This window comes from Nematostella vectensis, chromosome 4 (assembly GCF_932526225.1).
Source record: "Nematostella vectensis chromosome 4, jaNemVect1.1, whole genome shotgun sequence".
Classification (NCBI taxonomy): domain Eukaryota; kingdom Metazoa; phylum Cnidaria; class Anthozoa; order Actiniaria; family Edwardsiidae; genus Nematostella; species Nematostella vectensis.
In genome coordinates, this window is record NC_064037.1 from 9647243 (window position 1) to 9675062 (window position 27820).

Consider the following 27820-nt stretch of genomic DNA (forward strand, 5'->3'; position numbering starts at 1 on the left):
AATAATGTTGTCACCAATCTACACAATCATTAATTTTGTAAACGAAGTTATCAGTCTCATATAAACACTGCGTCACATTTATTTACAAAAAAAAAACGTGTATGTAAGAACTTTATTTTGCTAGAGACATTTACAAAACAGTGTTGTATCTGATTTATTTCATGCTTAAAATGCTATTAGTAATGAAATAGCTGGAGGTTTTAGCTGACTCTCAGAGGAAATTATTTACATTTTTTTGTCGTGTTTTCCTACACGACATATTTCCTATGTCGGTGCCTTATTCCGTGTGCCCCACCCTGTTCTGACATGACCCAGCCCTAAGGCGGAACAGGAAACAAGTGTTGGGTGAGCCAAGTACAGAAATAAAGTATATTTCTTATCGCAATCTCAGCTTCGCTAAAGCGAGGAAGGTTATTGATCATTTGAATGCTATGGGCATTACAATTTGAATGAAGCTTCTATGTGAAATAAAATATAAACCTTTTCTACCATTTCTAACTATATATAGTTATAGTTATTAGAGAAAATTATTTTTGTAGCATGAAAGTGTATATGTCCATGGGGCCATAAAAACTTTTGTGGGACTTCCAAGATTAGCATCCGGCTTCTCTTTTATGGTAGTTTAGTGAATCGTGGCCCTCGTGAAACCCTAAAGCTGTTTCGCTGTTCACGCAAGGCCCAAGCGCAAGCACAAGAGAACGCAACTGCTTGATTTTGTTCGCTTGCTTTTGTGTTTGATCGATTCTCACTTGTGTTGCGCTTGTGTTTGACCGATTCCCACTTGTATCGCGCTTGTGTTTGGGTTCTATTGAAAACAAACATTACAATACTCAAAACCTGTGTACGGTTTGAAAGCGTCGAGCGAATTCATTCTCCTGATCGTCAATATCAGCGTAGTAGCTGCTACTGCTCACGCTTCCCCCGGATTCGTCATCTACTGTTACGATGGTTCCGATGGGGTCACTGCCGCTGGAAGCATTGGACGCTCGCCGGTATGACCCTTGCCCCTCCCCGATGGAAAAATCACGGTGCAGCGCAGAGGACTGCACCTTCACTGCCTTATGATCACGGCGAGAGAAACGCCCATTTATCAAGGGCGGGCTCCTATTGGTCGAAAACGAGTTTTCAACGGCAATTGTCACTCCGTCGTCAGAGTCGCTATGGAAACCGTTGGCCTGCTTTGAAGTGTTGGTGACGACCCCATCCAAGCCGTTGGTTTCAGAGCTGTTGCGTGATTCGCCGCTCCCTGTAGACGACGTTTTGCTCACCTTAAATAAAATACACACCTCAAATGAAACTTTTTTTTGTTAAAACATATTGATAGAGACAAAGTTTTATTCAATGAGTAGACCCCTGAATAATAAAGGATGCAGATCAGACACCTGTTTCTTATTTTAGATTAATAAGTGTTTTTAAAGCAAAATTGAGCATCTCAGCAGGCCGTAGCAGGCCTCGAAATATGGGGGGGGGGGGGGGGGGGCACGATTTAGAAACATTAAGAAAATATTTTGGCACAACCACGCTCCTACTGGTCATATTGGGGGCACGTGCCCCACCCCTGCTACGGCCCTGCTTAGTCACTCGCTTGAATAAGATTATGGAAACATATTGACTTGTGTGCTTAGAAAACTTTAACAAACAGCATGTTTATCTCAAGATGACGGACCATAACCGGTTTCGGATGTTTCCTGTGACGTCACAACTCTTACCGACCACGGAAAACCAAATCAGAAAAAGTAAGAGGCCTGGGACTAGGCTGCCCATATCTTGCTTACATTACCGACATGGGTGACCACATGGGTACGATACACACCTTCCTTAACTGCTGACGCGCCTCCTTCAATTGTCTGTTCAAAAACGGGCTGGGAGGGGGTACATGTCGCGTGGGTTCATTCGATAATGTCTCCTGCCCTCCCGGCTCCAGCATGCTACCTGGCCTCAACTTTCGGATCTGCTGCTGCAAAATCACTTCCGGTTCCGCCGTTAGCTTATCGCCGCGAGCAGGTGTTGCCGTGGGGGTGGTGGCTTTCTCTATCTTTTTCGGGTTTTCCTGTCGATGGACGGCCTTCTCCACCAAGATGGCTGTGTTCTGGGAGACACTCGAACCGTCCAGATCAGGAATAACTGATTTTGAATCTGCAAAGATTCATAGCATCATGGCTGTCGTTTTCCTAAATGGTCTAAAAGAGGCTGGAAACAGGGATACCTGTGATATTCCAAAACGATGGGGTCTGAGCCAAAGATGCCAGCCAGCAAAACTGCGCAAGCTAGAGCTGAAATTTTGGACGTGCACAGTTCTGTGCCGGTGAAATAAAAGCGAAAAATAGATCGGGGGTCGGCAGTATATGGCCATGCTGTTGCGGCTACCCCGCCTATTGTGGCGAAGCTAATAAAATAAAATAAAAAATAAATAAAGATTGATTGATTGATACAGGTGCGTAAAAAGTGTTTACCTATCGCCATGGTGTGTTCGATTATTTTCCTCGCGTATTTCTTCCATAGCATCGTGCCATGGTTGATATTCTTCTCTGGGGAGTCTATAGGCAGCGCATCCACCTCATCAAGGGATATCTCCAAAGCAGACAGCACAATATTCCTGTCGCTGCCACCAGTAGCGAGAAGGGTACCGTCTGGGGAGATGCTAAACGCCTCAACCTAAATCACAAGCCACTTCACATTAACCACAAATGGGGACATGACCCGCCTTTGGAGAAGGTAGAGGAACTTACTAAAACACCTTAGAAAGTGTCTGGAAACTGTAACATCTCACCTACTTATCTATCTTACCTCGTCTCCAGCTTTGTGCGGCTTGATACTCTCCAGTTGTTTGCGCTTACGGAATGGATGCCACACCCGGCACGCCCTCCCTCCTGATGTGAACAGTACAGGGACTGAGTTCGTCGACACGAACGGGTAGAACTCCACGTGCGTCACGGCGTCCTCGTGAGCTCGGATCTTACTCAATGCTGTACCAAGACGAGGCTCCCACAGGGTGACCTGCGATCCAGGGGAGGAAGGGTATTACGTTAATAAGATAGCCCTTTGAGATTATTTCCATATGATTACCTATGCGATCCTGGGGGAAGAAGACTGTGCTACGGTTTTTTAATTTTTTATTCAGTGTTATCTGCGATCTCAGGGAACAAGATACAAGATAACGCAAGGAGCTGCTTGTTTGTACACAGGGCTACCAGTAATTCGGGTCCACAAAGTGGCATTAATTACTTGTCAATCGCGGACTACCAATCAAAATAAAAGAAAAAAAGCAAACCCATTAAGCTTACGGACGAGCAACTTGTTGAGAAGCATCAATCACCCACTCGAACAAATTATGAATTAATTCACTAGAACAACCTTTTAGCCCAAATATATTTGTAGGAAAAAAACACGCGGACTACCGTTTCATCTCTACAAGCCTGTTTCGTGGTTGCCCACTCATCAGGAGATTTATATATATATATATATGAATACATATTAATATATTTATTGAAAATAAAAATTTGGCATGCTCTAGAAATGACATGCTTGTGGCGAGAAACGTGAGCATTGCACGCATGAAACACCAAGGACCCCTATTCGTGCGAACAGGGGGTCTGATCCTTTTGGCACAAACATATCCTTAAAAATGTACAATTCATTTACCGACCTGTTTGCAAATTTACTACCAGCTGGGCAAAATGAAGCTTCAATAGACAGCGACATTCACAGGCCCGTACCCAGGGTTTTTCTTTGTGTGTGTGTGTGGGGGGGAAAAGGGGGGGGGGGGCGAAATCTGAAAAAATTGATTTAATTTTTCCCGGGGGGGGGGGGGGGTTCTCTGATAAATATCTGACCACTCCCGAAAAAACAAATAGGGTATGTCTTTGCAGTATCTCCACGGGGCGTTTTTTGTCGGATTTGGCTACATACCCGAGTATCTAGCTTATGCTTTATAGTTTTGTTTACAAAAAGCATATCTATTGAGAACTCTGGACGTTTTTTTTTTCTTTTGTGCGTTTTGAGATCTTAACCACAAAACAGTGGCAGTAAAAGAAAATTCTATACTTCTCATGAAGTAAACAATCTAATAATGCGCCATCATCCAGACTTTCCTCACGATGCCCTTCACTGTTGTGGGATTGTTTTTTTTTTTTTTTTTTCAGGGAGAAACTTTCCCTTTCGGATGATGAAGCTTGACGTGTAAGCTGGCTTAACTATTAGTCACTCTCCAAACTTAGAAAGGCGTTACACTGTGCAATGCAACCAACGCAACAGTGTTTCCATGTAAATGTTCACTGTCTCATTATGGTACCTTTTGTTTTTAAAATATTCACCTCCATATAACTCTTTAGAATGGTTTATTTCTTATCTTATATTTTAAGTGGAGAATAATGCGTTCTCAGTGTAATTTGTTTTTATATTATTTTTCAAAAAAACGCTGGTTAAGGTTTCAAATTATTCAATTCATTGGTGAATATTCTAATTTTAATGAGTATTATTTGCGCAACACAATTCGTAGCAGGTCTCCAAAAATAATAATAGGCATTTTGAATAACTTGAATTGTCTTAGAAACACCTATATCGATTATTGGAAGTGTGGATTAATCGAAGTGATAATCCCATCGCGAGACGCAGGGATTTGACCTTCTGTTGCTAAAGGTCTTTATTAGCTGTTGGAGGTTGAAGAGTGCAAGAAGTTTCTAAGACGACAGTTTTCCGGTATATAAGACTTTTCCACTCCAATGACTTTTAAAAGCTTATTCCAGACTGGTCGAAATCGCTGCTCAAAAGGAATTAATCAAAAATAGATAACTATCAAATAACATTTCTTCTTAATAACTTCATAAAAGATAACTTTAAGATGACAATGTGGTGGTAGAATAGTTAATGTTGGTGGCAATGAAAGTTGGTCCAAAAGACGGTGCTAATCTAAACCAATCGATGTATTCATGTATTACGAAATTATAAAAAAAGATATGCGTATATCCTTTTATCAGTATTTCTATAAAGTGTGTTAGAAAAAAAAATTAAACCATTCCAAAAAAAAAAGATACCAACCCTTCCATCTGCTGAGCTGGATGCAACGTATTCCCCGTTAGGTGACCACGCACAACTCTTAACTCGGTCGTCGTGCCCACCAACAAGCGACATGACCACAGAATTGCTCCGAATATCCCAAAGTTTCAGCGAGCCATCATCAGCTCCCGAACAAAGAATGTCCCCGGTCCGTTCAGGATTAAACGCACAGGTCCATACTCCTGTAGTATGGCCCGCAAGAGTGTTCACGGGCTTTCCAGTTGGTACATCGCTGATGATAACAAATTTATCCCAAGAAGCCGATGCTAAGAGTTTGCCATCATTGTTGAAGTCCGAGCCGAGAACCCAGCTACTGTGGTGTGTTAGGTTATTGAGTAAGTTTCCATTATCGGAATTCCATAAAGCGACGGTTTTATCTGATGAAGTGGTCGCTAGTATTCCCAGTTCTGATTTTGACGTCAGCTTTTGCCATGAAAGACTTGTGACGGGCTCTGTGTGGTGTCTAAACGTCAACGATGGCTCCAACGTGCAAAGATTCCAAATAACCGCAGTCTTATCCCAGCTTCCCGATGCTAAGAATAACCCATTAGGGCTAAATTCCAGACAAGAAACATTCCACTTGTGACTAGAAAGTTGAGCCTGGTGTTGTACCTCGACACTCATATTCAAAGCAAGTTCCTGTTATCAGCTTTTGCGTTGACTTCTTTCTGCTGAAGAAACAGAAAGTTAGAAAGGTGCATAATTTGAAATACAACAGGAGTGACTTACCTTGTTTAGGGTTTTAGTTATTCAACTTTACATGATTAGAATTCTATATGAGAATCTTTTTAAATCCTGTTTTTGTTTTAAAAAGTTTGAAGATGTTCTCCTCCAGTGGACTTAATCTTTGAGATAAGTGCCATGAAAAAGGCAGGAAAACGGTATCCCTCCAATTCAAACCTCAATGTTGAACAATATCTCCTCGATATGTCTCTACTATGACATCAAACCAATTTCCGACAGTAATTCATCGCATATTTGCGTTAGTAATCAGGAGAAGTTGGATCATCCCACTTGCAGAGTTCAGTAATGCGATTGGCCATCCGTGGTCATGTGATCAAAACTAATTATTAATTCTTGAGCTTTTGTCGACGTCTCTATAGCAATTAGCTCATTTTGAATAAGTCATTTTAGCCTTTCTTGTACATGTCACCTATCGCAAACTGAGCCATAACAGTGATAGTTTCAACTTCTCGTCTCTATAAATTGACACAGAATACTGATTACAAAAGAAAAAAAATTGAAAGCTTCAGTTTAATCAGTTAATACTTTTATTCTAGCCTGTGAATATAAGCATATTTGAAAGTCCTTAATTAAGTGAAGTAATTTATTCTTTTACTTGAATTATGTAGTCTGCTGCAATAGCTAAAAGAGCTTATCCTATTTTATTTGTTTGAATAGCTCTTTATTAAGGCAGGTGTAATGTATGCAATTAATAAAACATCATTGCAGTTAAACATGCAATCTCAACAGACATACTTGTACCAACATCAGCATTATAATATTTTTAAAAACTTCATTGCTTAAAAAAAATCCGTTTGCACACAGTATGTGCATTCCAAAACACCTATTACTTTAATCAAACCTACAGAAATAGAAGCTTTTAATTCTAATGTACAACAAAGACTAATAACTTAATAGGAAATATTTATTCGCACCAAAACAAACACTATGACCTATCAAACTTAGCTAGTGGAAAAAAAGAAATATCAATTTACACCACCAGGTGTTAACATACACACTTAATTTAACCTCACTGAATGTTATTAAAAGATTCAAGAATTGTTTTGACATTTATCATTTTCTGTTTTCATAATACAGTTCTGTTTCCTAGAGGATGTTGAGATGGATCACAGCACAACAGGGTAGCAGCTACAAACCATGCTAACCTAACATTCAGAATAAACGGGGGGGGGGGGGGGGGGAGCAGAACATGTGTGCAATCACCTAAAGGAGAAACAACAATAGATGGGGCATAAAAAAGAGAGTTCCATTTCTTCATGGCCCAATCTACAGTATGCTCATTTTCTTTGTTTGGGCCTGAAACTTTATGCAAACAATAGGCCATTCTGGCTAATGAGCACACCATGGAAACCTACCTGAACTACTGTCATGCAGCACAGGCTTTGTTTAAGTGTGCGCTGTATTATGGTAGTTGAGGTAGGTTTCTACGTGTTCCAAACTTATAGCTGGAATGGCCTATTGGCTCCACGCATAAGAAAAGAGAGTTCCAGTCCTTCTTTGCCCCATCTATCATCATTTTCTCTGTTTGGAACTGAAACTTTATGCAACCAATAGGCTATTCCAGCTATAAACATGAGCGCTCACTCATGGAAACCTACCTGAACTGCAGTCATGCAGCGCATGCTTTGTTTAAGTGTGCGCAGTATTTTAAGTTGAGGAACTTGTAGCTGGAATGGCCTATTGGCTCCACAGGTTTTACCAAGAAAGACTTTGCATAGGAGAATTTTATAAGTGGAATAACCTCTGCTTGTCTGTATGTGACCATCCTACTGGATTTGCATTATCTGTATGTGATCACCATCAACACATCACTCACAGGGTCATGAAATCCATGGCCGTAGGAGGCCTTGAAAGATTGGGGGGAGGGGGGGAATACAGATACAGATTATGGGGCACAGCCATGCCCCTACTGGTTATTTCCTATTTCCATATAATTTTTGAAAATATTCGGGGGAGGGCGTGTTCCCCCAGTGCGTCACCCCCTTCTACGGCCCTGAATCCCTGCAGTGATGGAGCAAGCTGTACTGTAGACTTTGCGAAAGTCAAACAAGCCTTCTTGTTCACAATTTATTCATTCTCCCAGAACTAGTAACAGTCATACCACCAGTATATCTCAGACCCAGACTGCAAACACTTGTATGTAGATTTGATTGGCACAGTAAGACAGGCAAGTATTTTATAAGCACATTGTAGATACCACCAACGATATTCAGATAGTCTGGCAGATTGCAGCGCATTATACTTCCTTCTCAGAGATCAAAGTCATTATCAATATAACATATTTATATTAAGCAAACAGTGCCTTTCCCATTTCACGTCATTGTCAGTCAAATCAGGCTTTCTGCAATAAACATCATTTAAAAACAAACTTGAGAGCTCACAACATAATGTATTAAGTAATATCACAACTGAACCACGTGAGCAAGCTTATTCGTTTTCATTCACTGTGCAATAAACTTTCGCCCTTTTGCTCTTCTTCTCGCCAGTACTTTTCTTCCATTTCTTGTACTCATTCTATGCAGGAACCCATGCTTTCTTTTTCTTTGTAGAGTCTTCGGTTGGTATTCCATACCGTACCGTATAAACCGAAATGTTTGCAATGTAGGCAATCGACAACCGGTGAATCTTGACGTCGAATTTAGCAACCCAGAAACATTTCCAAGCGTACAAGCCCCAACAGTGCGTAGAGCACTCATTCCTCTAGTGATCCAGCTCATTTTGGGGTGTTTCAGTCAACCAGTGATGGCAAATTTCTAATAGTAGTACATACTGCAATTTTTGTAGTTTGGAAGTGAAAAAAAAAATGGCGACGGTCGAGCGTGGGCTGGGGAGAGCTCTCCTAGGGGTCGCTGGAATACAACACAAACATTATTCTCTTGTTAAATGCAACAAGATATCTTTCAAACAAAAGCTCTTCCCATATGCATTTTCATATTTTCAGGGCGCAGATATGTGTTTAAAAATGCTTTCATGACTCGACTGGTGAAGACAAAGGTAAAGTTGCCATCCTCCCTACCCCACACCCCTTAGTTAGCGATGTTTGCATATTGCGGGCGCTCTCTCATCTACCCAACCGGTTGATTTTTAGCCAGAAAGTTTCAGAAGAATGCCGCCAAAAAGGCGGACAAGAATTACTCCCAAAAGGGCTAAACGAGCGACACGAGCCGCTGCTTCAGGCCGAGAAGACGAACATGCTTTGCAGCAGAACTTTTCAGATGAGCAAATACAACACGAAGATGTTGAGAAAGCCACTACCAGGAGACGAATGTCAACTGAAGAAAAGCGCGCGAACAACAAGAAAGCGAAGGTAAGATTCCAAGATTCTGGATGGATATGAACCATTGAAAGTACGTATCCTAAAATAACTAGATCTTCACTGACTTCTATTGCACATATTATACACATATTATCAAAAAATTCATTATAAATGAAAATTAAACACAATGAGATCAAGATATAAGTCATTTCTAAGGGATAAGTTAAATGATCTTGAAGCAACTAATGAACTGTTCAGCCAAATAATAGCAAATGGGACGAGTTTGTGTTTGGGGGGGTGCATCCATACTCCGCCCTCCCCCTAAGTGCGCGCCTGATGTTTGCTTGATATTGCTATGTTGATGTTCTACTATTAAACCCTACTCCCTTGTTTCAGGCAGAAAAAGTGAAATCATCTTCAACACGAGCCAGCAGTTCTGAAGACATAGATAGAGATCACGCAACAGGTAGATTATACCAAGAGCGAAAAGTTCAGCCAGTCTCTTGCTTTTTTTTTTTTGGGGGGGGGGGGGAGAGGGGTTTCTGTTGGGTTTCCTGTGGTAGATGGTCTGATGTTTTGCCTCGCTCATAGCCAAACACAAGAATACCAAAATCTTGTGCATGGTTGTTTAAGTGACTCTTATGCTATGTATGCCTGAATGTTTGAGTTACTCTAATATTATGCATGGTTGTTATACAGTCTCAGCTCTGGCAGGTAATGTGTCTGAAAGAATAAGGGACATAGAAGTGAGCAAGAAGACTTATGACAAGTGGCAACCATTATCCTCTCCTTCAAAAGACTTCATCAGACAAGTGCTTGAACAAACAATCCCGTAAGACAGCAGATTTGTGTGTCATTGCAGAACTAGTTTATTAGCTTTCATAATGGAAGCACGGGTGGCCTAGTGTGTTAGCGCGTCGGCCTCTCACCGCTGTGGCCCAGGTTCGAATCCTGGCTCAAACTGGGGATTTTTTCCTGGTTCCTGCCTTGAGTCGAATTTGTCACAAGTGAGTTGAAGTTATTCTCCCGTGTTTCCAGTCTTCTCGGATAAGGACACTAAACCGGAGGTCCCGTCTCTTCAAGCTGCACTACATTAATCTGAACCGAAGGGACGTAAAAGAACCACTGGGGGACGCAATAAACCCTCTGGCAGTGACCACCCCCAGTGACAGTGCTTAGAAACCCAGCCAATAATCCTCAAATGTGAGGGGTAGGCTGTAATTGGTAAATAAATAAATAAATAAATAAATAATGTGGAAGGTAATCATTCCCTACCAACATCACGTATGTTTAGGACAGCATTTTTCATAATGTCTCATATGTTCTTGAGGATGTGACGCTGTTGTTAAACAGTGTGCACAAGGGATCTAATGTGCTCAAGCTGGCATTCGATGTTCTAGATCTTAAGCACTTTTTTGTTTCAGAGTTTAGAGTCTATAACAAAAAGTGATCAGTGGCTTGTACTATTTAGACCCTTTTTTTCCTCATAGGAGTATTCTAAGCACATTTCCTGAGAAACACAGAGAAGAAATCCAACAACATCTGATGCAACTAAATAAAAGTACTTCTCATATGCTTGATGATTTAAAGGCTCCAAAAAGTAAAAGCAATTACCATGGGATTGAGGCAAAAAGTGTGAGTATTTCTTGCTGTAGTAGCCTGGAGGCTAGCACCTTCCCCACCAAACAGCTCCCTTTAACATGTCTTGAGTCAAAAGGGTGACTAAGTGTAAAGCCGACTTGTAGGCCATGAATTCCTTTTTGAATCAGATACCCTTATTACACTTAGTTTTCTCCTCACTTTAATTTCCTGAATTTCATAAAAATAATGTGACATGAAAATTAAGTGTCATGGAAATTAGAATGCACAAAAATTAAGTGAGTACACAAGAAGCCTTTGTGGGAATATTGGCCGTTTAATAGGCTTTATGGAAACACTTTGTCTATTTAGTCATCTAATGTACATAGAGTATGGTAAGGGGTTGAGTTGGACTTGTATTTATAGATTTTTATGAAACTAAACTTAGCCCACGCCTCTTTGTTTCAAATTGTTCCAGTTTTGATGATTACAGCACATTTAAATTCCACTTGTTTTGCATGGTTTTATTATCCCATAATCGCGAAATCTCGAAAATAAAGTAATCTGGTTTTTACGAAAATAGGAAAATCGCAAAAATAAAGTGTCGCGAAATATCGCCATCTCAAAATGGCAAAATTTTGATGCACGAAAATTAAGTGTAGTAAGGTATACATTTCATAAGTAAACTAAATGGGAAAGCTAGTTTTGATTCTCTTGCTCTTAGTAATCGCTTTTTTAGCATACCCACAATCTCTGGCCTGTCACCCATTCCCTGCTAAACTGTCTTTTTTTCTTAGAGAATCTTAGAAAAGGAGTTGTTATTGAAAAGTAGTCAATTGGCCTTCCTTGAAAAAGAGCTTGAAGAGCAACAAAGGTATGCACTGGCCATTTTCTTTAATTATTATTTACAAACCCTCAGTGATTAATTGGTTATAACATATCTTTTTGCTTCTCTTAGATTGCTTGAAGAAGAAACTAAAGAAATTGATTCTTACTCAAATCAGCTTGTTGATGAGAATATCCATACTCAGGTATATAAGTGAAAGTCTGATTCATGGAAAGATGCTTCACTCCCCTCCACTCTCTCCCCAATCTAGATTGTCCAGTGGGTGAGGGTTTTTACAGTGTGTGTATTTGCAGAGTGTGAAACCCTGGTTTGTGTTTTATTAAAAACATTGTGTGCACCACCATCATTTTATGTCTCTTTTTTCTTATCCCATCAACAGCTGCATCCTTTCCTACAAGTTGAGCCCATCCAAACACTGAACTTGCCATCACTACCTGAAAAGTCAATCAGAAAACCAGTTTTACAGGTTAGTATGTACATGTATGTTCCCTTGTCTTGCAATAGCTTGCCTATTGATGCTTAGAAAGGATTTAAATTCTAAGAAATGTGCATAATCACCTAACTCTCAATTATTTTATCTCACTAGATACCGTTAGACGCAAAGAGGGGATCCGCTGCAAGCCTAACCCAGGCGCTGGTGACACTGAATGACCAAGTGAATCAGCTAGGAACCCTCCAACACTGGTTAGAAACTGTCTCATTAGTAAAATCCAGACTTGACAGACAAGCTACCAATAACGATGGACTTACTGCTGATGATTGTGACCTCATCATCTGAGATGACGTCATAAACGACAGTATCGGGTAGTGATGTTACTGGTGGCAATAATAATATCACCACTGTCATGTGATGATGTCACGTGGACGTGACTCGGATGACTACAGTCCCTTCTTGCACATCTCGCTGTAACCAGCCTGTGATGTGGGACATTGAAGTATACCACTGTAGAAGGCAGTGTCTATTTATAGTGTTGTACTTGGACGCACAGCCACAGGGGGAGTAATATACTAACACTTCTCTTGTTCATGTAAACTGCATGGCAGCATAGTGCATCTTACATATGAATCGCAGTGCGTCTTATGAATCACAGTGCGTCTTATGAATCACAGTGCGTCTTATAAATCACTGTGCGTCTCATGAATCGCAGTGCGTCTCATGAATCAAAGTGCGTCTTATGAATCACAGTGCGTCTTATGAATCACAGTGCGTCTTATGAATCACAGTGCGTCTTATAAATCACTGTGCGTCTCATGAATCGCAGTGCGTCTCATGAATCAAAGTGCGTCTTATGAATCACAGTGCGTCTTATAAGTCATAGTGCGTCTTATGATTCCTAGTGCGTCTTATGAATCACAGTGCGTCTTATGAATCACAGTGCGTCTTATGAATCACATTGTGTCTTATGAATCACAGTGCGTGTTATGAATCACAGTACGTCTTATGAATCACAGTGCGTTTTATGAATTACGGGGCGTTTCATTTATCACAGTGCGTTTCATGAATCACAGTGCGTCTTATGAATCACAGTGCATCTTTTGACTCACAGTGCGTCTTATGAATCACAGTGTGTCTTGTGAATTCAAGTGCGTCTTATGAAACAGAGTGCGTCTTATGAATCACAGTGCGTTTTATGAATCACGGGGCGTTTCATTTATCACAGTGCGTTTCATGAATCACAGTGCGTTTCATGAATTACAGTGCGTCTTATGAATCACAGTGCGTCTTATGAATCACAGTGCGTCTTGTGAATCACAGTGTGTCTTGTGAATTCAAGTGCGTCTCATGAATCACAGTGCGTCTCATGTATGACAGTACGTCTTATGAATCACAGCGTGTTTTACGAATCACAGTGCGTCTTATGAATCACAGTGCGTCTTATGAATCACAGTGCGTCTTATGAATCACAGCGCGTCTTATGAATCACAGTGTGTCTTATGGATCACAGTGCGTCTTATGAATCACAGTGCGTCTTATGAATCACAGTGCGTCTTATGAATCACAGTGCGTCTTATGAATCACAGTACGTCTCATAAATCACAGTGCGTCTCATGAATCACAAAGTGTCTTATGAATCACAGTGCGTCTTATTGATCACAGTGCATCTCATGAATTCTAGTGCGTCTCAGTGAGTCTTATGAATCACAGTGCGTCTTATGGATCACAGTGCGTCTTCTGAATCACAGTTTGTCTTCTGAATCACAGTGCGTGTTATGAATCACAGTGCGTCTTTTGAATCACAGTGAGTCTTATAAATCACTGTGCGTCTCATGAATCAAAGTGCGTCTTATGAATCACAGTGCGTCTTATAAGTCATAGTGCGTCTTATGATCCTAGTGCGTCTTATGTATCCCAGTACGCATTTTTAATCCTGTGCAGCATATCGCTACAATTCTGAATAAAGTTGCTACAAATTCCATCGGCCAATCCCGGGACCGTGAACGGTGGCCGCTTAATAGAGGTAGCCATAAAGTAATTTAGAAAGGTAGAAATTGATTTTTTGGGACTTATCCGTTTAAAAAAATTACAATTACAAAGGGGCTACAACTGGAAGAAAGAAGAGATAGTTTTTCCAAGGCGCTGGAAAAGAAGCACTCGAACGTCTTTTCCGCCATAGTCCTTATCCAACAAAGCAAGATATCATCTCTGCGCAGGCAGAAAACCTCGGGTAAGACAATAAAAAGCTCACGAGGTGGCTTTATAACCAGCGATAGAAACCAAAGAGACTGTTGTTAGAGTTGTAGTGTTATGGTCGCCGACGCCTCTTATAGCAGGGAAAATGCAGAAGATTTAGATTTGTTCTGGTTGAAACAGTCGTATTTAAAATAAGGGATAAATTACTTCAGAAAGAAAATTGATGCGGTTTTTTCTGTCTAGATGAATTTGCCGCTGAATAACCGCTTATAGTAAAGGTACCAGCATGTTCAGTAGGTTCTTTGCATGTTCTGAAATTCTAAGTGAATTTTATTCTGTTCTAATAAAAAGAGCTGCGATACAAAGAAAAGGGTATATTGCACCAATCACTTAGACATGAACCCTTTAAGTTCAATTTTTCTAATGGTCGCTTAGTGCGGTAATGCCGGGGAACTAAAAGTCAAATGAAGCCTTTTTCTTCTGTAAATATAGAATGAAATATCTGACAAATGCGATAGATCCTTCCGATTTCTCGCATCTTTGTCACATCTAGTACAAACAGTTTACGCATTACTGAGTTAAAAAGTGCAAAGAGCTGTTGAAATGTCGTGTTTCGCCGTTTTAATAATGTTTTAAAATGAAAGGGTTTAGATTGAGCTTGCTTTAAGGGAAAACCTGTTTCCATATATATTACATCGACATTGGGTACAACAATTATAGATATTGCTTTTCATAATTAGCGCTCTTTAGACATATCGACACACCTTTGTTATTTATATATATTTCTCCATCCTGCGTTGACACCAAACCCTTTCCTTGGCAACAATTTGAAAAAGTATTTAAAAGTTCAAGTTTTTAACTTTAAACTATGAAAATATCGCGTATCTCTAAGCCGATCTACTCCTGTAGCTATTATCTAACTGGATTCATTGGTTGCGATAGAAACGGGAGACCGCGGCTGGAAATTCCCAACGTTATATAATCCACTTCCGATCTTAACATTTTTAATGTCATTTGTGCATACATTCTAGTAACAATCAACCCTGAAATTATTAGGACTTCAACAGCATCGGCTTCAGCATCTCATTGTCCGAATCAATGAGTGAAATTGAGTGGAAACATTTTTTAGGCATATCTTGACCAAAACTGTGTCGTTTTCGCCAAGGACCGACTGCTTTAATCTAATTGGTGTCCTGTTTGTGGGTGCGGAAATGTTGCGAAAAATCAGGTAAGTTGATCTGAAGTTCAAACTATTTAATACAACAAAAAGATCTCTACTCCTGTGTATAAATGAGAGAAGCGAATAAGACCAGTTATCCAATCAAACAAGTTTTTTTTTGCTGAACTCAAACGTTGGTCGTTACCATATAAACATTATTCCCTTTTCTTAAGATTTTGCGAAACAGTTTATTACTTATATTAAATTAAGAGCAGCGCTTAAGTATTATGCTAAAGCCTGATCTTTGCTTTGGCCTGGGTCGTTTCGTTTTTGCTCGTTTCTCTTTTTAGAAAATTAAAATAATTTGTGTTGCTTAGCGACGTTAATTTTTAGAGACACAAAACCGGAACAAGAATTATTTTTATTGAGCCTAATCGTGGTAACTGTACCTGGTATTACAATAGTGTTACAATACTGTGAGTGCAGTGTTTAATCGTGTTACAATCAAAATAAGAAATATGTGAAATAGGTTTGCGAATGTCACTGAGGTTAAAACAATAGGAAATTTCATAGCTTCTTTGATTGATCAGTTCCTGTTACACTTCTAAAATGTATTTGAATTTAGAAAAAAAAATCATTTTTAAGAGGATGAGACCAGAACACAACAATAAGTGAACAACAGCTGGGGAGGGGAGGGGGATGCGCATGCCTCCTGCGCCTACCCCTAGTTAGTAACATGCTTGAAAAGGAGTGTATATCAGAAATGATGTATAGCTTCCACCAACCTAAAGTCTACCAAATAATAATGAAAATGCGCAATTTTTTTCTGCTACTTATTACCATCTGCACGACTTCCTGTATCTTAATTAAATTGAATGTGAGTTACTTTAAAGCCTCAATAACAGGTATATATGCATGTTATTCTAATCTATTTTTGATTGGTGATTTTGTTTGCGGGAATAAAATTGCCTAATAAATATAAAATGTTTTTATATTAAATATTAAGTTCATTTCGCCTTTGTATAGCTTACTTTTAGAACGTGCCGAGTTTATCATTTCTGTTTTATGGGTCAATATATAGTGCTTTGATTATTGCCGTTGCCGGATCACGGCTTTAAAGATAGGCGCTTTGATTACAGTTCGCTGTTGATTCAAGTGACCAATGACAGGTATATATTTCGTTACGTAAAGAAGCAAAAAAAAGGCTGAAAGTCCGTTTTTCTTATGTCTAGAAATACAAAAAAGAGGAAAGCTTAGGAAGTACGTGGTGTGAACGTGATGCGCGAGTGTACTGGCTTGCTATTTTATACTCCTGCTCAATGGCGAGTCACACAAAGCATTCATTTCCATCGGCTTATTCAAGCAAGTAACCAACATATTTCAATCAAATATATTCAATAGCATATCAGACTTCATTGGTGGATGGTTATTTTGAAGTTTCCTTGAGAGCAAACCGCTGTATTTTCAATGATAAACAAAAACAAAGAAATGGGTGATCGACATTCTTTATTAACATTGTTATTGTTGTTATAGGTCAATGAGGGCAGTAGGTTTTTTATCAGCCCTGTTAATAAGCCTGTCTTCAGGGTTATTCCGTACCGACCAATCACAGTCATCCTTCTTCAACATCCGGGACCATCATAGACTCCTTAATCACGTGATCGCCACTCTTCAGACTTCGGACATCTTGTCATGCGCACACGCATGTCTTTTGAATGCCAAGTGCTTGTCGGTAAACTTTGAAAACGGAGGAAACCAAGACGAGAATTTATGCGAAATAAACGACGCCACCGTATCCTTGGGGAGTGAGGATTTTGCTCTTATTAAAACCACTGGATTCATGTTCGCAGTCGTGGTCAATCTAAAGCTCCAAACCTTCACGTTTACCAGCCTTGGCGCAAAAGGTCCATCAGGGCCGCCCTCAGTAGACGGGTACAAGGGGACTACGCTTGACGGTGAAGTCGTCCTTAAAAACGGAATACAGCATTGGGTGGTTCCTCGTACAGGGAGCTACACCATAGAGGCGTTTGGTGCTTCCGGCGGAAACGGAACCTGCCTTGGTTGCCCGGGTTTGAAACGAGGAGGTCTGGGCGCAAGGATAAAGGGAGAGTTTTGGCTTACAGAAGGTAACGTGTTGCTGATTCTTGTAGGACAGCAAGGATTTTGGGTAGACTCTTTTCCTGATCGTCCTGGTGGGGGTGGTGGCGGGACCTTTGTAACATTGGCATCAGCACTTACACCGTTGGTCGTAGCCGGAGGGGGTGGGGGTGCGGGGATTGATTCTCCCGGTTATACAGACGGCGATCCTGGACAGACAACGACACAGGGATCCCGTCACGGTGGGAATCACGGTCTCGGAGGAAGCGTGCGGAACACGACTCCGCTTAAAACAATCCTTGGAGGAAGCGGTGCGGGTTTCTATGGAAACGGTACATCGTTTTATCCCGACAATGAAGCACTTGCGTTTCAGCATGGTGGAAAAGGTGGATGGGAGAACGGTGGATTTGGCGGAGGGGGTTCAGCTATGGCTCACCCGGGCGGTGGCGGCGGCTACTCCGGAGGCGGAATTGAAGGGAGCGAAACTACGGGATCCGCTGGAGGGGGTGGTTCATTCAACTCTGGCTCCGCCCAGGAAAGTGAGGCTGACGTCAATGAAGGGGACGGCAAGGTTATTATAACAATGCTCAGTTAGACTACATTTTCTTGCGTGCAAATGTCGCGAGGGACTGTTTGTGTTAACAATCAAGTGACTTAAAAACTGCGGCTAAACCTGGCGGTTGTCTTTGCTGAGCATACGCTTCCGTTATCGCCATGAGTGTTGCTACCGTGACGGGTAACATGCGAAGTTAAGATGCGCGTTCTACTGTGAACTCTCAGTCCACATGTTTACAACGGCATGTTAAATTGCGTCCCCTGAAATCTTCCCAGCATGCTTTTCGATCATCAACTCGACCCAATCCTCCGTAAACGAAGGAATCGCCAGTCTCGGGCGAAATACAAAGACTTAATTAAAAGTAACTCACGATTGCTCGCTTATATTGACTCGCTTCTATTGCCTCGCTACATTGAAGCGTCGACTCCACAATATCGTTCTTTAACAAAATAAGACACGTATATACAACACTGGCTGTTATGCGACCCAAATTGAGTTTATTAAGATCTGTGTCTATGCTGAGTATGTAAATAGCTTGATCGTATCAAGTAGTCGATAGATTGTTGTAAAGCGAGCCGCTATTTCCAATTTTGTGGTCCATGTATAACCGAATGAAATGAAATGTTTCAAATGACTGATTCAATTGATAGATAGATGTACGGCAAAATAAAGGTGTTATATTTATGATGAGTTTGAAGGCTGATAAGGGGCTCGTCAGTTTAGGGATTTAGCGACGGATAATTCGGCCCGGACTCTCGCCAGTTCCGCGTGCTGTTTGAGGCGCTCGTGGCGTTCTTGTTCAAGCTGGCTTTCGAGTTCCGAGGCCTGAAAAAGAGATGTGAAGAATCATTTCAATATGGGCATATAAGATGATATTTTGGAAATGTTTCTTAGCACCAATAGGATTGCGCTTACAACAGCAACGGAGACGATATCAGTGAAATTGTCTTGAGTTTTATACTTGAGAACCATACTTAAAGGGAAAAGGAAAGTCTTTTTCTGATATCAGAAATGGAGCCGCAGGTTCCTTCTAGATCAGCATATTGAATAAACATAAGCTAGTGTACACCTATTTCAAATAAGGTTGCACTCGGAAAATCTGTCTAACGTAACCCGCAGTGCTTCATGGGTATAAAGTAAATAAGCAAAGAAACGGGAGGGTATCAATGAAACAACAAAGAAACGTAAATGAAATACAAATCCAGGTTTCAAAAGCTGTAGAACTCTTGTTCTACCGCGGGATAGTACACATGGATTCTCGCATGGGTGCAGCCATTTTTGAAATAGGTGTATACATCTGAAATAAACTGGGCTTTAACTTGTTCAAGATGCTTCGCTTCAAATGAAGATAGCCTTAAGAACTAAAAAATTAACCAAACTTCACCGTCCCATCGTAATTTAAGGTGTGAACAGACTATAACTTTGTCTAAGTACAAACTAACGATTCGTAAATGGAAAAATTGCTGCCCACCTCTGGTCGCATTCCATGTCTACTGCAAACTAAAGCCTGGTGTCCATCTGTCCATATAGTGTCCATATAGTCGTAAGGGTCGTATAAGTCGTCTGCAAAAAATTCATCGTGACCCTTACGACTATATGGAAACACTCGATGGGACGACCTTTACGACATATACGACCAAAACGACGGTTCGTTTCACGGTCGTGAAAATCAGTTCTATCCAGTACAAGCGATCGTATAAAAGCCTCGCTTTCGTCCTCTACTTACCCGTTTCTGTGCGTTGCGAATCTTATCCAAAGAAACATTGTCCATGTATTGGCGATCTCTGTCTGTCTCCACCCTTCCCTGGCCAGCTGTATCCCTATAAAAACATACGACACAAGGTCTAGCCAACTCAACAGCATTTATTTCTATGGACACTTTGAATCCTGGCTAGAAAATACCTTATTTGTTAAATGGAATATATTGCGAATATTTTTACTGGAGCTTTAAGGGGGCATTGAGCGCAAAATTCTGAGTCAGCAAGAATGACTAAGATGCGTTCAATCACACTTCAATTGTGGATTGGTATTTTGAAGTTTCTGCAAACAGACCGTTGTTGTTTTCAAATATAATAATACCAAAAGAGTAGCTTATTAACATGCTTTTTCCTAACCGTCAATAATCACTGTTAGGTTTTATTTGTTCCGCTCGTATGAATAAGTATAGAATCTGCCACATCCAAATGCCTCCTCCCTGTCGTGTATGTGTCATCATATTGTCCTTGCCACCTGCTATATTTACCTCGATCCAGGCTGATAGACGTTAGCTGACGGGCGATTTTCTCTCTTGGAATACCTCAGCTGAGCAATCTCCATTTCAAGCTCGTGATTTCTGTCAATAAGTATTATATTATGATTTAGATCTACAACACCTGTAACAGAACCGCAAATAATGCTTGAGATGTAAGAATGCTGGCGTCTTGTCGCTGGCGTCGTGGATATAATTTTCCCTTATATTACTTGGATGGTCTTTATAAGCTTCCTAGAGACCCTGTACTGTAAAAGTGTAATGATAGATAAGGGATCACAATGAAGTTCACCGTGTTTAGAAGTGGAAAGTCTGTGTTTTTTTTTGTCGTAATCGTTGTAATTTTGCTATATACTTTCAGTCATGGTGCTTAGAGGTTTTACTTCTTTGTTTTTAGTTGTTGCTGTTAATGTTGTTGATATTTTTGTTGGTTGTTGCCGTTGTTGTTAATGTTGTTGATATTTTCTTTTGGTTGTTGATGTTGTTGATATTTTTGCTAGTTTTTGTCGTTAATGATGTTGTTTTTGTTGCTTGTTGTTGTTGTTGTTGTTGTTGTTGTTGTTATGAACTCAATGTTTTGTTGCTGTTAATGTTATAACCGTTGTTGTTGGTTATACCTATCTTGTCTTTGCTTTATATTTACTTTCTCTAGCCATTAAGCTTTGAGGTATTTATTCCTATTATATTTTGTTTGTCGTTTCGTTTGTGCTTTGGCAGAGGGCTCTATTGTTAATGTTGCTGATTTTTGGTGGTTGTTGTTGTCGCTGTTATTATACACTCGATGTTTTGTTAATGTTATTACCGTTGTTATTGTTATATTTGCTTGTTAACCTTGTCCTTGCCGTATTCTTACTTTCTAGCCATGGTGCTTTGGTAGAGGGCCTCATTCTTGATGTTGTTGTTCAGTTCATGTATCTTCATCTCTGCATCCCTCATCTTCTGTTCAAGGTTTCCATTCTCCAGCCTCAGGCTAGAGAGCTCAGAGGTCTTCTCGTTCAACATGTTTCTGTAAACATCAAAGGTAAAGCTATTGAGTGCTTAAATGAATGCTGATAGCTTCCACTTTCTTATGAAAAAACTAATACGAAAACAAGATCTGCAACAATACCGAACATAAGTGTTTGGGTTTTTAAATGTAAAAGTCCATGTCCTCGATTAAATCATCAATTTTTTTAAACATTGTTGTTTCCGTCCACGGAAATATTGTGATTATCATTAAGGTCGTTGTTATCACTACTTCGCAGTGTGCATACTCGAAGATCCAGCGTACTTTGCGTGCGCTACCAAAGGTCAGCGCCGCGTAAGAGCGTACACTGTGGTAAACCTTGGAAGTGCCCGCAAAGTACGCTGGATCTTCGAGCATGCGGAGGGGTAGTGCCCCCTTCCCCGTTCCAAAAAACCTGGGTTCGCACCTTTTCTGTCTTAAACGTACCTCAAGTTTGAAATCTCGTTCTCAGTCAACTTCAGTCGCTCGTCCATTTTGCTTTTGGTCTATAAGATAGAAAAAAATATTGAACATGCATAAAATGTATGGAAGAAGTTTATAAATCCACGAGTATCTATGAAAACTGCTTACATCTGCTTTGTTCTCTTCAAGTTCACTGATCCTGGATTGAAGAGAGGCGCACTGCTGACGTTCGAGGTTTAGCTTGTCTTTGAGGTGAGCGATAGTATAGCCTTGTTTGTCCAAACTCTCTAGAAATGGGAGAATGAAGTTAGATAAAGTATAACAGACAGATATGTACACAAACAGAAGGATATTCTGACAGGCAGACGGACAGTCATCCTGACAGATAATAAGAAAGAAGGAAAGAATGAGAAAATAGAAAGAAAGAATGATGCACGAAAAACATTGAACGCGCAAACCCTTTGTAGTGTAAGCATTTTTGTCGCGTGGTACGACCTGATTTTCATCGCAACACCGATCGCACTTGGGGTCCAATTAAATCATTAAAAAAATTGTAGCTGATGCACGACAAAAGTTGCTTGTGTTAACATGGCTCAAGGGACGTGCAAAAAAAAAAAGACTGTACACACCTTCTTTCGCCTGTAGTTTCCTGACCATGACCTCCATGTCCCGCACCACGCCCTTCAGACCCTCGTTGTCTTGCTGCAACTGTTTCTTCTCCTCGTTGGCTGTTTGGACACCAGCTTTGAATGACATCAAGGAATCCTCCAGGTCCTTATTTAAAGTGTTCGACTTCTCCAGCATGTCTTTGAGCTTCTGCGCTTCCTCCTTCGCGTCCCGTGTGAACCTTTCACACGTTTGGAGCTCTTTCTGTTTCTGTGCGATGTGAGCTTGAGCATTTTTCAGTTCTTGACTTACTCGAGAATTTTCCCTCTCAAGGTCATGGATCTTCCTAAGTTGTTGGTCTAGCTGTGCCTTCAGTTTTGCTTCAGACTCGGTACTTTGATCTCTCATTCTTTCTCTTTGGTCTCTTTCCTTCTCCAAAGCAGAATTCAGCACTTCAATCTCTTTGACTCTTTCGGAAAGGAATTCTAAAGAAACCTTGGATGCCTGAAGGGAGCTGTTAAGTTCCATCTTCTGAGAAACCAGCTGGCGAATTTCCTCTTCAGCAGTTCTCACTTTCTCTTCAAGTGAAGTTTTATCTTTTTCCAAAGAACCATTGTGTGCTTCCATTGTCTTGATGATGTTTCCATAGTATTCTTTATCCTTTGCCAATTCCTTCATTAGTTGATCTCGCTCTCTTAACGCGTTCTTCTCTCTGTCATTTTTTCTTGCAATCTCGTCCCGAGATTTTCCGAGTTCAGCCCGCAAAGTGTTGATTTCTTTAGTCTTAACTTGGCTTAGCTCCTCCAGACTTGCGCGAAGCTCTTGACTTTGGACTCGAAGTGTGGTGGCTTCTTCCTCAAGTTCTTGTGTCTTCTTGGTCTGACTTTTCAACTCATCTGAACTCTTTGTCAGCGCATGCTCGTACTCCGCCTCCTGCTCTTTGTGCTTTTTCAAAAGCCCCTCAAGCTCTGCGATATCATTTGCCCTTTCGTTAAACTCAGCGACGACCTTCTTTAGTTTGCCTTGGGTTTCTTCCTTTTGGGTTAACAAGTGTCGAATCTCCTCGGCATTATCCGCTTTAGCCTTGTTCGCCTTCGCCACTTCAGCTGCCAAGTCTGCCTTATGCTTTTCCAGCTTCTCTTCTAGATTGCTACATTCCTTCATCTTCATCTCGAGGCGTTCTTTCAAGACTAAGCTCAAGTTACCTGCCTTTGCGTACTTCTGCTGGATCATCCTAGATGCGGACATCAACTCTTGGCTCTTTCCCTCCAACTCAGATACCCGCTCTTGTAGCTCTTGTCTCTCAGACAACACTTTGTCCAGCTCTCTTTTTAGTCGGTCAATGTTTTGATGCATCCCTTTCTTGTCATGTTCGAGTGTTCTGATGTAACCTTTGCAATCCTCTAGCTCCCTTATGGTCTTAAGGCAAACGTTCTTCTGCTCTTCAATTTGTTGTTTCGATGAACTTTTCTCAAGCTTTAATGTCTTGATAAGCTCATCGGCCTCCATCAGAATCTGATTTTCCTTCTCGAACTTCTTGGAGGAATCGACCAGTTGTTTCTCCAACTGCTTCCGCTGGGCTTGTTCTTCCTTCAGGTTGTTCATGACATCTGTAAGGTTCTTTTCCTTGTCGTTTAGTATGTTCTCTATATCGTGTATAGATGCTTTTGATTTCTGTCGCATTTTGTGCATCTCGTCTTGCAATTGCTGTTGCTCTTTCAGGATAAGCTCCTTTTCCCGATTATGCCTCTCGCTCATGTCCGTAATTTCGTTTACCTTTTCCGCAATTGCGTCTTCGAGTACCTTTATGTCCCTACGCAAAATCTCGATGTCTTCCGATGCTGTTTTTAAGGATTTGTTTAGACAATCGATTATCTGCTCCTTTTCCATTATTGCGTTTCGGTGTTTTATCGCCGTCTCCTGGACAAAATCCTTGAAACCATAAATGATTTCCTCCTTCTTTTGTAGCGATTCCTCAGAGCACTTGACCAACTTCTCGATCTCTTTCTCCTTTGATCGTAACATTTCGAGCATCGACTTCCGAACATCTTCTTTCTCGGCTTCGATTTTGTCCAGCTCTTTTGAGTGAGAAGCGTTCAAACTGTCGATGTTAGCTTTGAAAATGTTTCGAGCATTTTCCATTGCTTTCCTCTCTGCCATTAATTCATATTCTATCTTACGCACTGACTCTTTCAGCTGCTCTTCAGATTTCCTCATGAACTGAACCTCGGCAGCTCTGACCTTCAAATCCTCTTGTTCAAGAGACTTCAAGGTCCTTATTTCCAGTTCTTTGATCTCCATCACTTTCTCTAGTTTGCTCTCAAGTTGTGCGATCGTGTTGTCTTTAGCTGCAAGACGTTTTTCGTTTTGAACCAAAGTCTCTTCTCTTTCCATTTGCAGGCGCTCCAACTCGTTGTCTTTTTCTCGGATGTTTTCGTCAAAGGCTTTCCTCAGGATCGTCAACTCTTCTTCCTTCTCTCGGATTATATCTTCGTACTCGGTCTGCAAATCCATCAACTCGCGTTCCTTAGATTTCAACGACTCGTACACTGCAGTAAGCCGTTTCTTCATCTCGTTGTCCTTTTCTCTAATCATACCATCTAACGATCCCACTACCATTTCAACCTCTTTGCTTTTCTGGGAAACCAAATCATCTGCCGTTCTTCTTATACGATCGACCTCTATGTCTTTGTTCTTTAAGGCTTCTTGGAAAGAGTTATTTAAATCTTTCAGCTCCTTATCCTTCCACTGTGTCTTCTCTTCGAGAGACCGCCTCAAGTCAGAAATGAGTATTTCCTTAGCGCTTATCACCTCCTTCAAGTAGGCTACTTGCTCATCGACTTCAGTTTTGCTCGCCGTGCTAAGTTCTACGTATTGTTTCTTGAGTGCTTCGAGTTCTTCTTCTTTCTTTTTAAAATTCTCCGAGTACTTCTTTCGCTGTCTGTCCAATTCTATTTCCTTTGCATCCAGGAGATCGGAGTAGTAGTTCTTGACTTCGCCAACTTTGTTGTCTTGTACGATTTTTAAGTTCGATGCTTCTTCTTTTAGTTTCTCGTATCTCTTACACAACTCATCCATTGTGCTCTCGGCTTTATCGTGGCTTTCCTTCTCCTGCTCAAATGCATTCGAAATTCTTCTTACCTTCGCTTCGAAGTTCTTCTTGTGCTTCTCTGCCTCAACGAGAAGCGCTCTAAGTGACACGACTTCTTGTTCTCGCTCTTCTAACTCCATTTCTAAGTCCTTGATTATGTTCTTAGCGTCCTCAAGGTTTGCCTGTAGATCCAAAATCTCTGCTTCTTTGCCCCGCTCTTTTGCGTCCCATTTTTCTTCCTCGATGTGTAACAAGTCGTTCGTTGTATTGCACCTACACTGCAAGTCGTCAACTTCAGCTTGACTTTCCTCCAGTTCTTTCTCTAACTCTCGTATTTTCTCCTGGTAAAATACATTCTCCTCCTTCAAGCACTCCTGTAGCTCTTTTAGCTGCGAGATGCACGCTTCTGTGCCACTCAACTTATCTTCTGTTTGGCTGTTTCGACGTGTTCGGTCTGCTAACATCTGCCTCAATGTCTCTATCTCGTCATCAAACGCATTTCGTTCCTTGCGAAGGTTTTCCGCAGATTGGGAAGTTCTAGCTAGCAAATTTTCCTTCTCTTCCAGCTGAAGTGACATCCTTCTCACTTGGTCTTTCAGCGCGTTGTTTTCTTTTGCATATTCTTTCTCCTTTGACAGCTTAGCCAAGAATTCCTTCTTATCCTCGATTGCCCTTTTGGCGTTTTGTTCCATGCAGAGGTTGTCAAACCTACTCCGAAGACTATCCAATTCGCTCACGAAATGCTGCTCTGATCTTTCCTTGTCGTCTCTGAGATTTTTCAAAATGCCTTCAAGGTTTGATACTTGTGTTTTAAGAAGTTCCTTCTCTTCAGAAAATTCAGCAGTCTGCTTTTCCAACCGCTCTTTGTTTTCCTTCAACGCTGCTTTTGCTTGTTCTGTCATGTCTTCTAACTTCTTGTTGTCGCTTAGCGCCGTTTCTAAACTCGCTCTGAGCTTCTCTAGAAATCTGGTCTTGTCACGCATCTCCTCCGCAGCCGCTGCACGTTCATCTTCAAGCTTCTGTGTCAACGTAGCGATCTGTGCGTCCTTCTCTTCGTTTGTGCGACTAACACTTTCCGTAATCTTGTCCATATCGGCCGTTAAACCTTCAAGCTGTGACTGTAAATTCAGCTTATCTTCTTCAAAGTTTGCTTCCTGTTCTCTGAGCTGGTGTTGATATTTTTCTCTTGATTCAAACAGCTCGTATTCTTTTTCTTCTAAAAGGGCACGAAGCTTATCTATGGTGGTATCATCTACTTTAACAGCTTCTTGAAAATTAGCGGCAGTTTTTCGAACGCGCTGAAGCTCAGCTTCCTTCATGCTTAGCGTGTCAATAGATGTTCTTCTGACATGTTCTATTTCAAGCTCTAGCTGTTTTTTCTCTTCACTAAGCTCTGACTTCAGCGCCTCGATCTCTCTATCCTTGTACCTTATTGCCTCTTCATTAGCCTGCTTTAAGCGAAGACGCTCCTTCTCACAGAAATTTTGCGCCTCCCACAAAGACAGCCTCAGTTCTTCAATTGTCACATCCTTCTCAGTCAGGGCTTTTTGCAAGGAGGCGTTCAACATTCGGGCTTGATGGTTTTCTTCTTTTACTCTCTCAAGGCAAGCGTTGAGTTCCAGAAAACTCGCGCTGACACGCTGCTCATCTTCAAGCACTACAGCTGAGCGCAAACTCTCAATTTCGCGTTCTTTATCAGCCAGCATGGATCGGTACGTGTTCATCTTGCTCAGAAGCTCGTTCTCAGTGCTCTGCGCTTCTCTCACTATCTCTCTACATGAAGCTAACTCTGACTTCATTGTTGCAATCTCCGACAATAGGCTAGCTTCTTCTGACTCACCTCTCTTTGGACGCGCAACCATCTCCTTCAAAGATCTTTTAAGCGCAGAAATCTCCTCCTCCTGCTCCGCGATTTTTTTCTCAAAGCTACTCTTAAGTATAAACATTTGCGCGTCTTTAGACTGCAATGCATCCTCAGAGGAAACCATTAGCGAGGAAATCTCACTCACCTTTTGCTTCACTTCGTCCTCCCAGTACCCCTTGATGTCGTCCAGATCTTTCTTCTTGTCCTTTAGCGACTCCTCCAGGGCTCTGTTGAGGTATGACATTTCCTCATCCTTCTTCTGCAGCCGCTCCCTCGACTTGGCCAACGCCTCCTTCGCTGTTCCGATCTCCCCCTCTTTCTCCCTCAGCAGATTTTCCATTTCGCGGAGTTTGTCCTCGATTGTTTTGTAGGACATTTGTAAGCTTCACGAAAGCTTCATTTTTTTAAAGCTTTGCGAACTTTTAGTCAACCCGCGCTACATTCTTGCAAATAAAAATTTGCTCTCGTTACGAATGAGGTCATGTATTAGAATTGATGACGTGATAGCGCGCGCCCTTATAGCACGTGCAAAAGAGTTTAATTAACCTTTTCATTTGTTTATTTCTCTGAAGGGCCTGGTTAAAGGAAATGCGATAATTTGATCAAACAATGATAAAAAAAGGATAGCTTAAATATCCCCAGCCTGCTGCTAAACGGCATTAGATGTCCTTGTGATCAA

The 27820-nt window shown here is 41.1% G+C and overlaps 3 protein-coding genes and 1 long non-coding RNA gene across 5 annotated transcripts; 2 read left to right on the top strand and 2 right to left on the bottom strand.

Moving 5' to 3' along the window:
- Positions 1–94: 94 nt before the first annotated feature.
- Positions 95–7767, bottom strand: LOC5522370 (katanin p80 WD40 repeat-containing subunit B1). 2 transcript variants are annotated; one of them, XM_001641927.3, is made up of 6 exons: positions 5785–7767; positions 5038–5723; positions 2788–2997; positions 2454–2655; positions 1814–2136; positions 95–1268 (listed from the first exon to the last, which is right to left on the bottom strand). In XM_001641927.3, exons 2-6 carry the CDS (start codon positions 5677–5679, stop codon positions 831–833), a joined length of 1815 nt encoding a protein of 604 aa, XP_001641977.2. In that variant the 5' UTR covers positions 5680–5723; positions 5785–7767; the 3' UTR covers positions 95–830. The 2 variants fall into 2 exon arrangements, with proteins under 2 accessions (XP_001641977.2, XP_048582052.1); XM_048726095.1 differs by having other exon boundaries at positions 5038–5726.
- Positions 7763–18555, top strand: LOC116604828. Its single transcript, XM_032367763.2, has 10 exons — positions 7763–8793; positions 8888–9106; positions 9452–9521; positions 9755–9887; positions 10546–10690; positions 11431–11507; positions 11592–11664; positions 11860–11946; positions 12067–12164; positions 16805–18555. Exons 1-10 carry the CDS (start codon positions 8683–8685, stop codon positions 17961–17963), a joined length of 2172 nt encoding a protein of 723 aa, XP_032223654.2. The 5' UTR covers positions 7763–8682; the 3' UTR covers positions 17964–18555.
- LOC116604827 (putative leucine-rich repeat-containing protein DDB_G0290503) lies at positions 18402–27629 on the bottom strand. The gene is made up of 7 exons (XM_048726094.1): positions 22210–27629; positions 21749–21867; positions 21605–21663; positions 21026–21178; positions 20167–20256; positions 19651–19744; positions 18402–18749 (listed from the first exon to the last, which is right to left on the bottom strand). Exons 1-7 carry the CDS (start codon positions 27515–27517, stop codon positions 18639–18641), a joined length of 5934 nt encoding a protein of 1977 aa, XP_048582051.1. The 5' UTR covers positions 27518–27629; the 3' UTR covers positions 18402–18638.
- On the top strand, positions 21054–21972 carry LOC116604829. The gene is made up of 2 exons (XR_004291255.2): positions 21054–21193; positions 21770–21972. It is a non-coding gene; the product is annotated as an uncharacterized LOC116604829 (long non-coding RNA).
- Positions 27630–27820: the final 191 nt, after the last annotated feature.

Coding starts and splice junctions, on each gene's coding strand:
- LOC5522370 (XM_001641927.3), bottom strand. CDS start 5,679: ATGAGTGTCGAGGTACAACACCAGGCTCAACTTTCTAGTCACAAGTGG. Junction 2,998..5,037: donor CCAGCTCAGCAGATGGAAGG/GTTGGTATCTTT, acceptor CCTGGATCGCAG/GTCACCCTGTGGGAGCCTCG. Junction 1,269..1,813: donor CGCGTCAGCAGTTAAGGAAG/GTGTGTATCGTA, acceptor ATTTTATTTAAG/GTGAGCAAAACGTCGTCTAC.
- LOC116604828 (XM_032367763.2), top strand. CDS start 8,683: ATGCAACAAGATATCTTTCAAACAAAAGCTCTTCCCATATGCATTTTC. Junction 10,691..11,430: donor ATGGGATTGAGGCAAAAAGT/GTGAGTATTTCT, acceptor TTTTTTTCTTAG/AGAATCTTAGAAAAGGAGTT. Junction 11,508..11,591: donor GAGCTTGAAGAGCAACAAAG/GTATGCACTGGC, acceptor TGCTTCTCTTAG/ATTGCTTGAAGAAGAAACTA.
- LOC116604827 (XM_048726094.1), bottom strand. CDS start 27,517: ATGTCCTACAAAACAATCGAGGACAAACTCCGCGAAATGGAAAATCTG. Junction 21,179..21,604: donor AACGAGATTTCAAACTTGAG/GTACGTTTAAGA, acceptor TGATGTTTACAG/AAACATGTTGAACGAGAAGA. Junction 20,257..21,025: donor CAAAGCACCATGGCTAGAAA/GTAAGAATACGG, acceptor ACTTATTGACAG/AAATCACGAGCTTGAAATGG.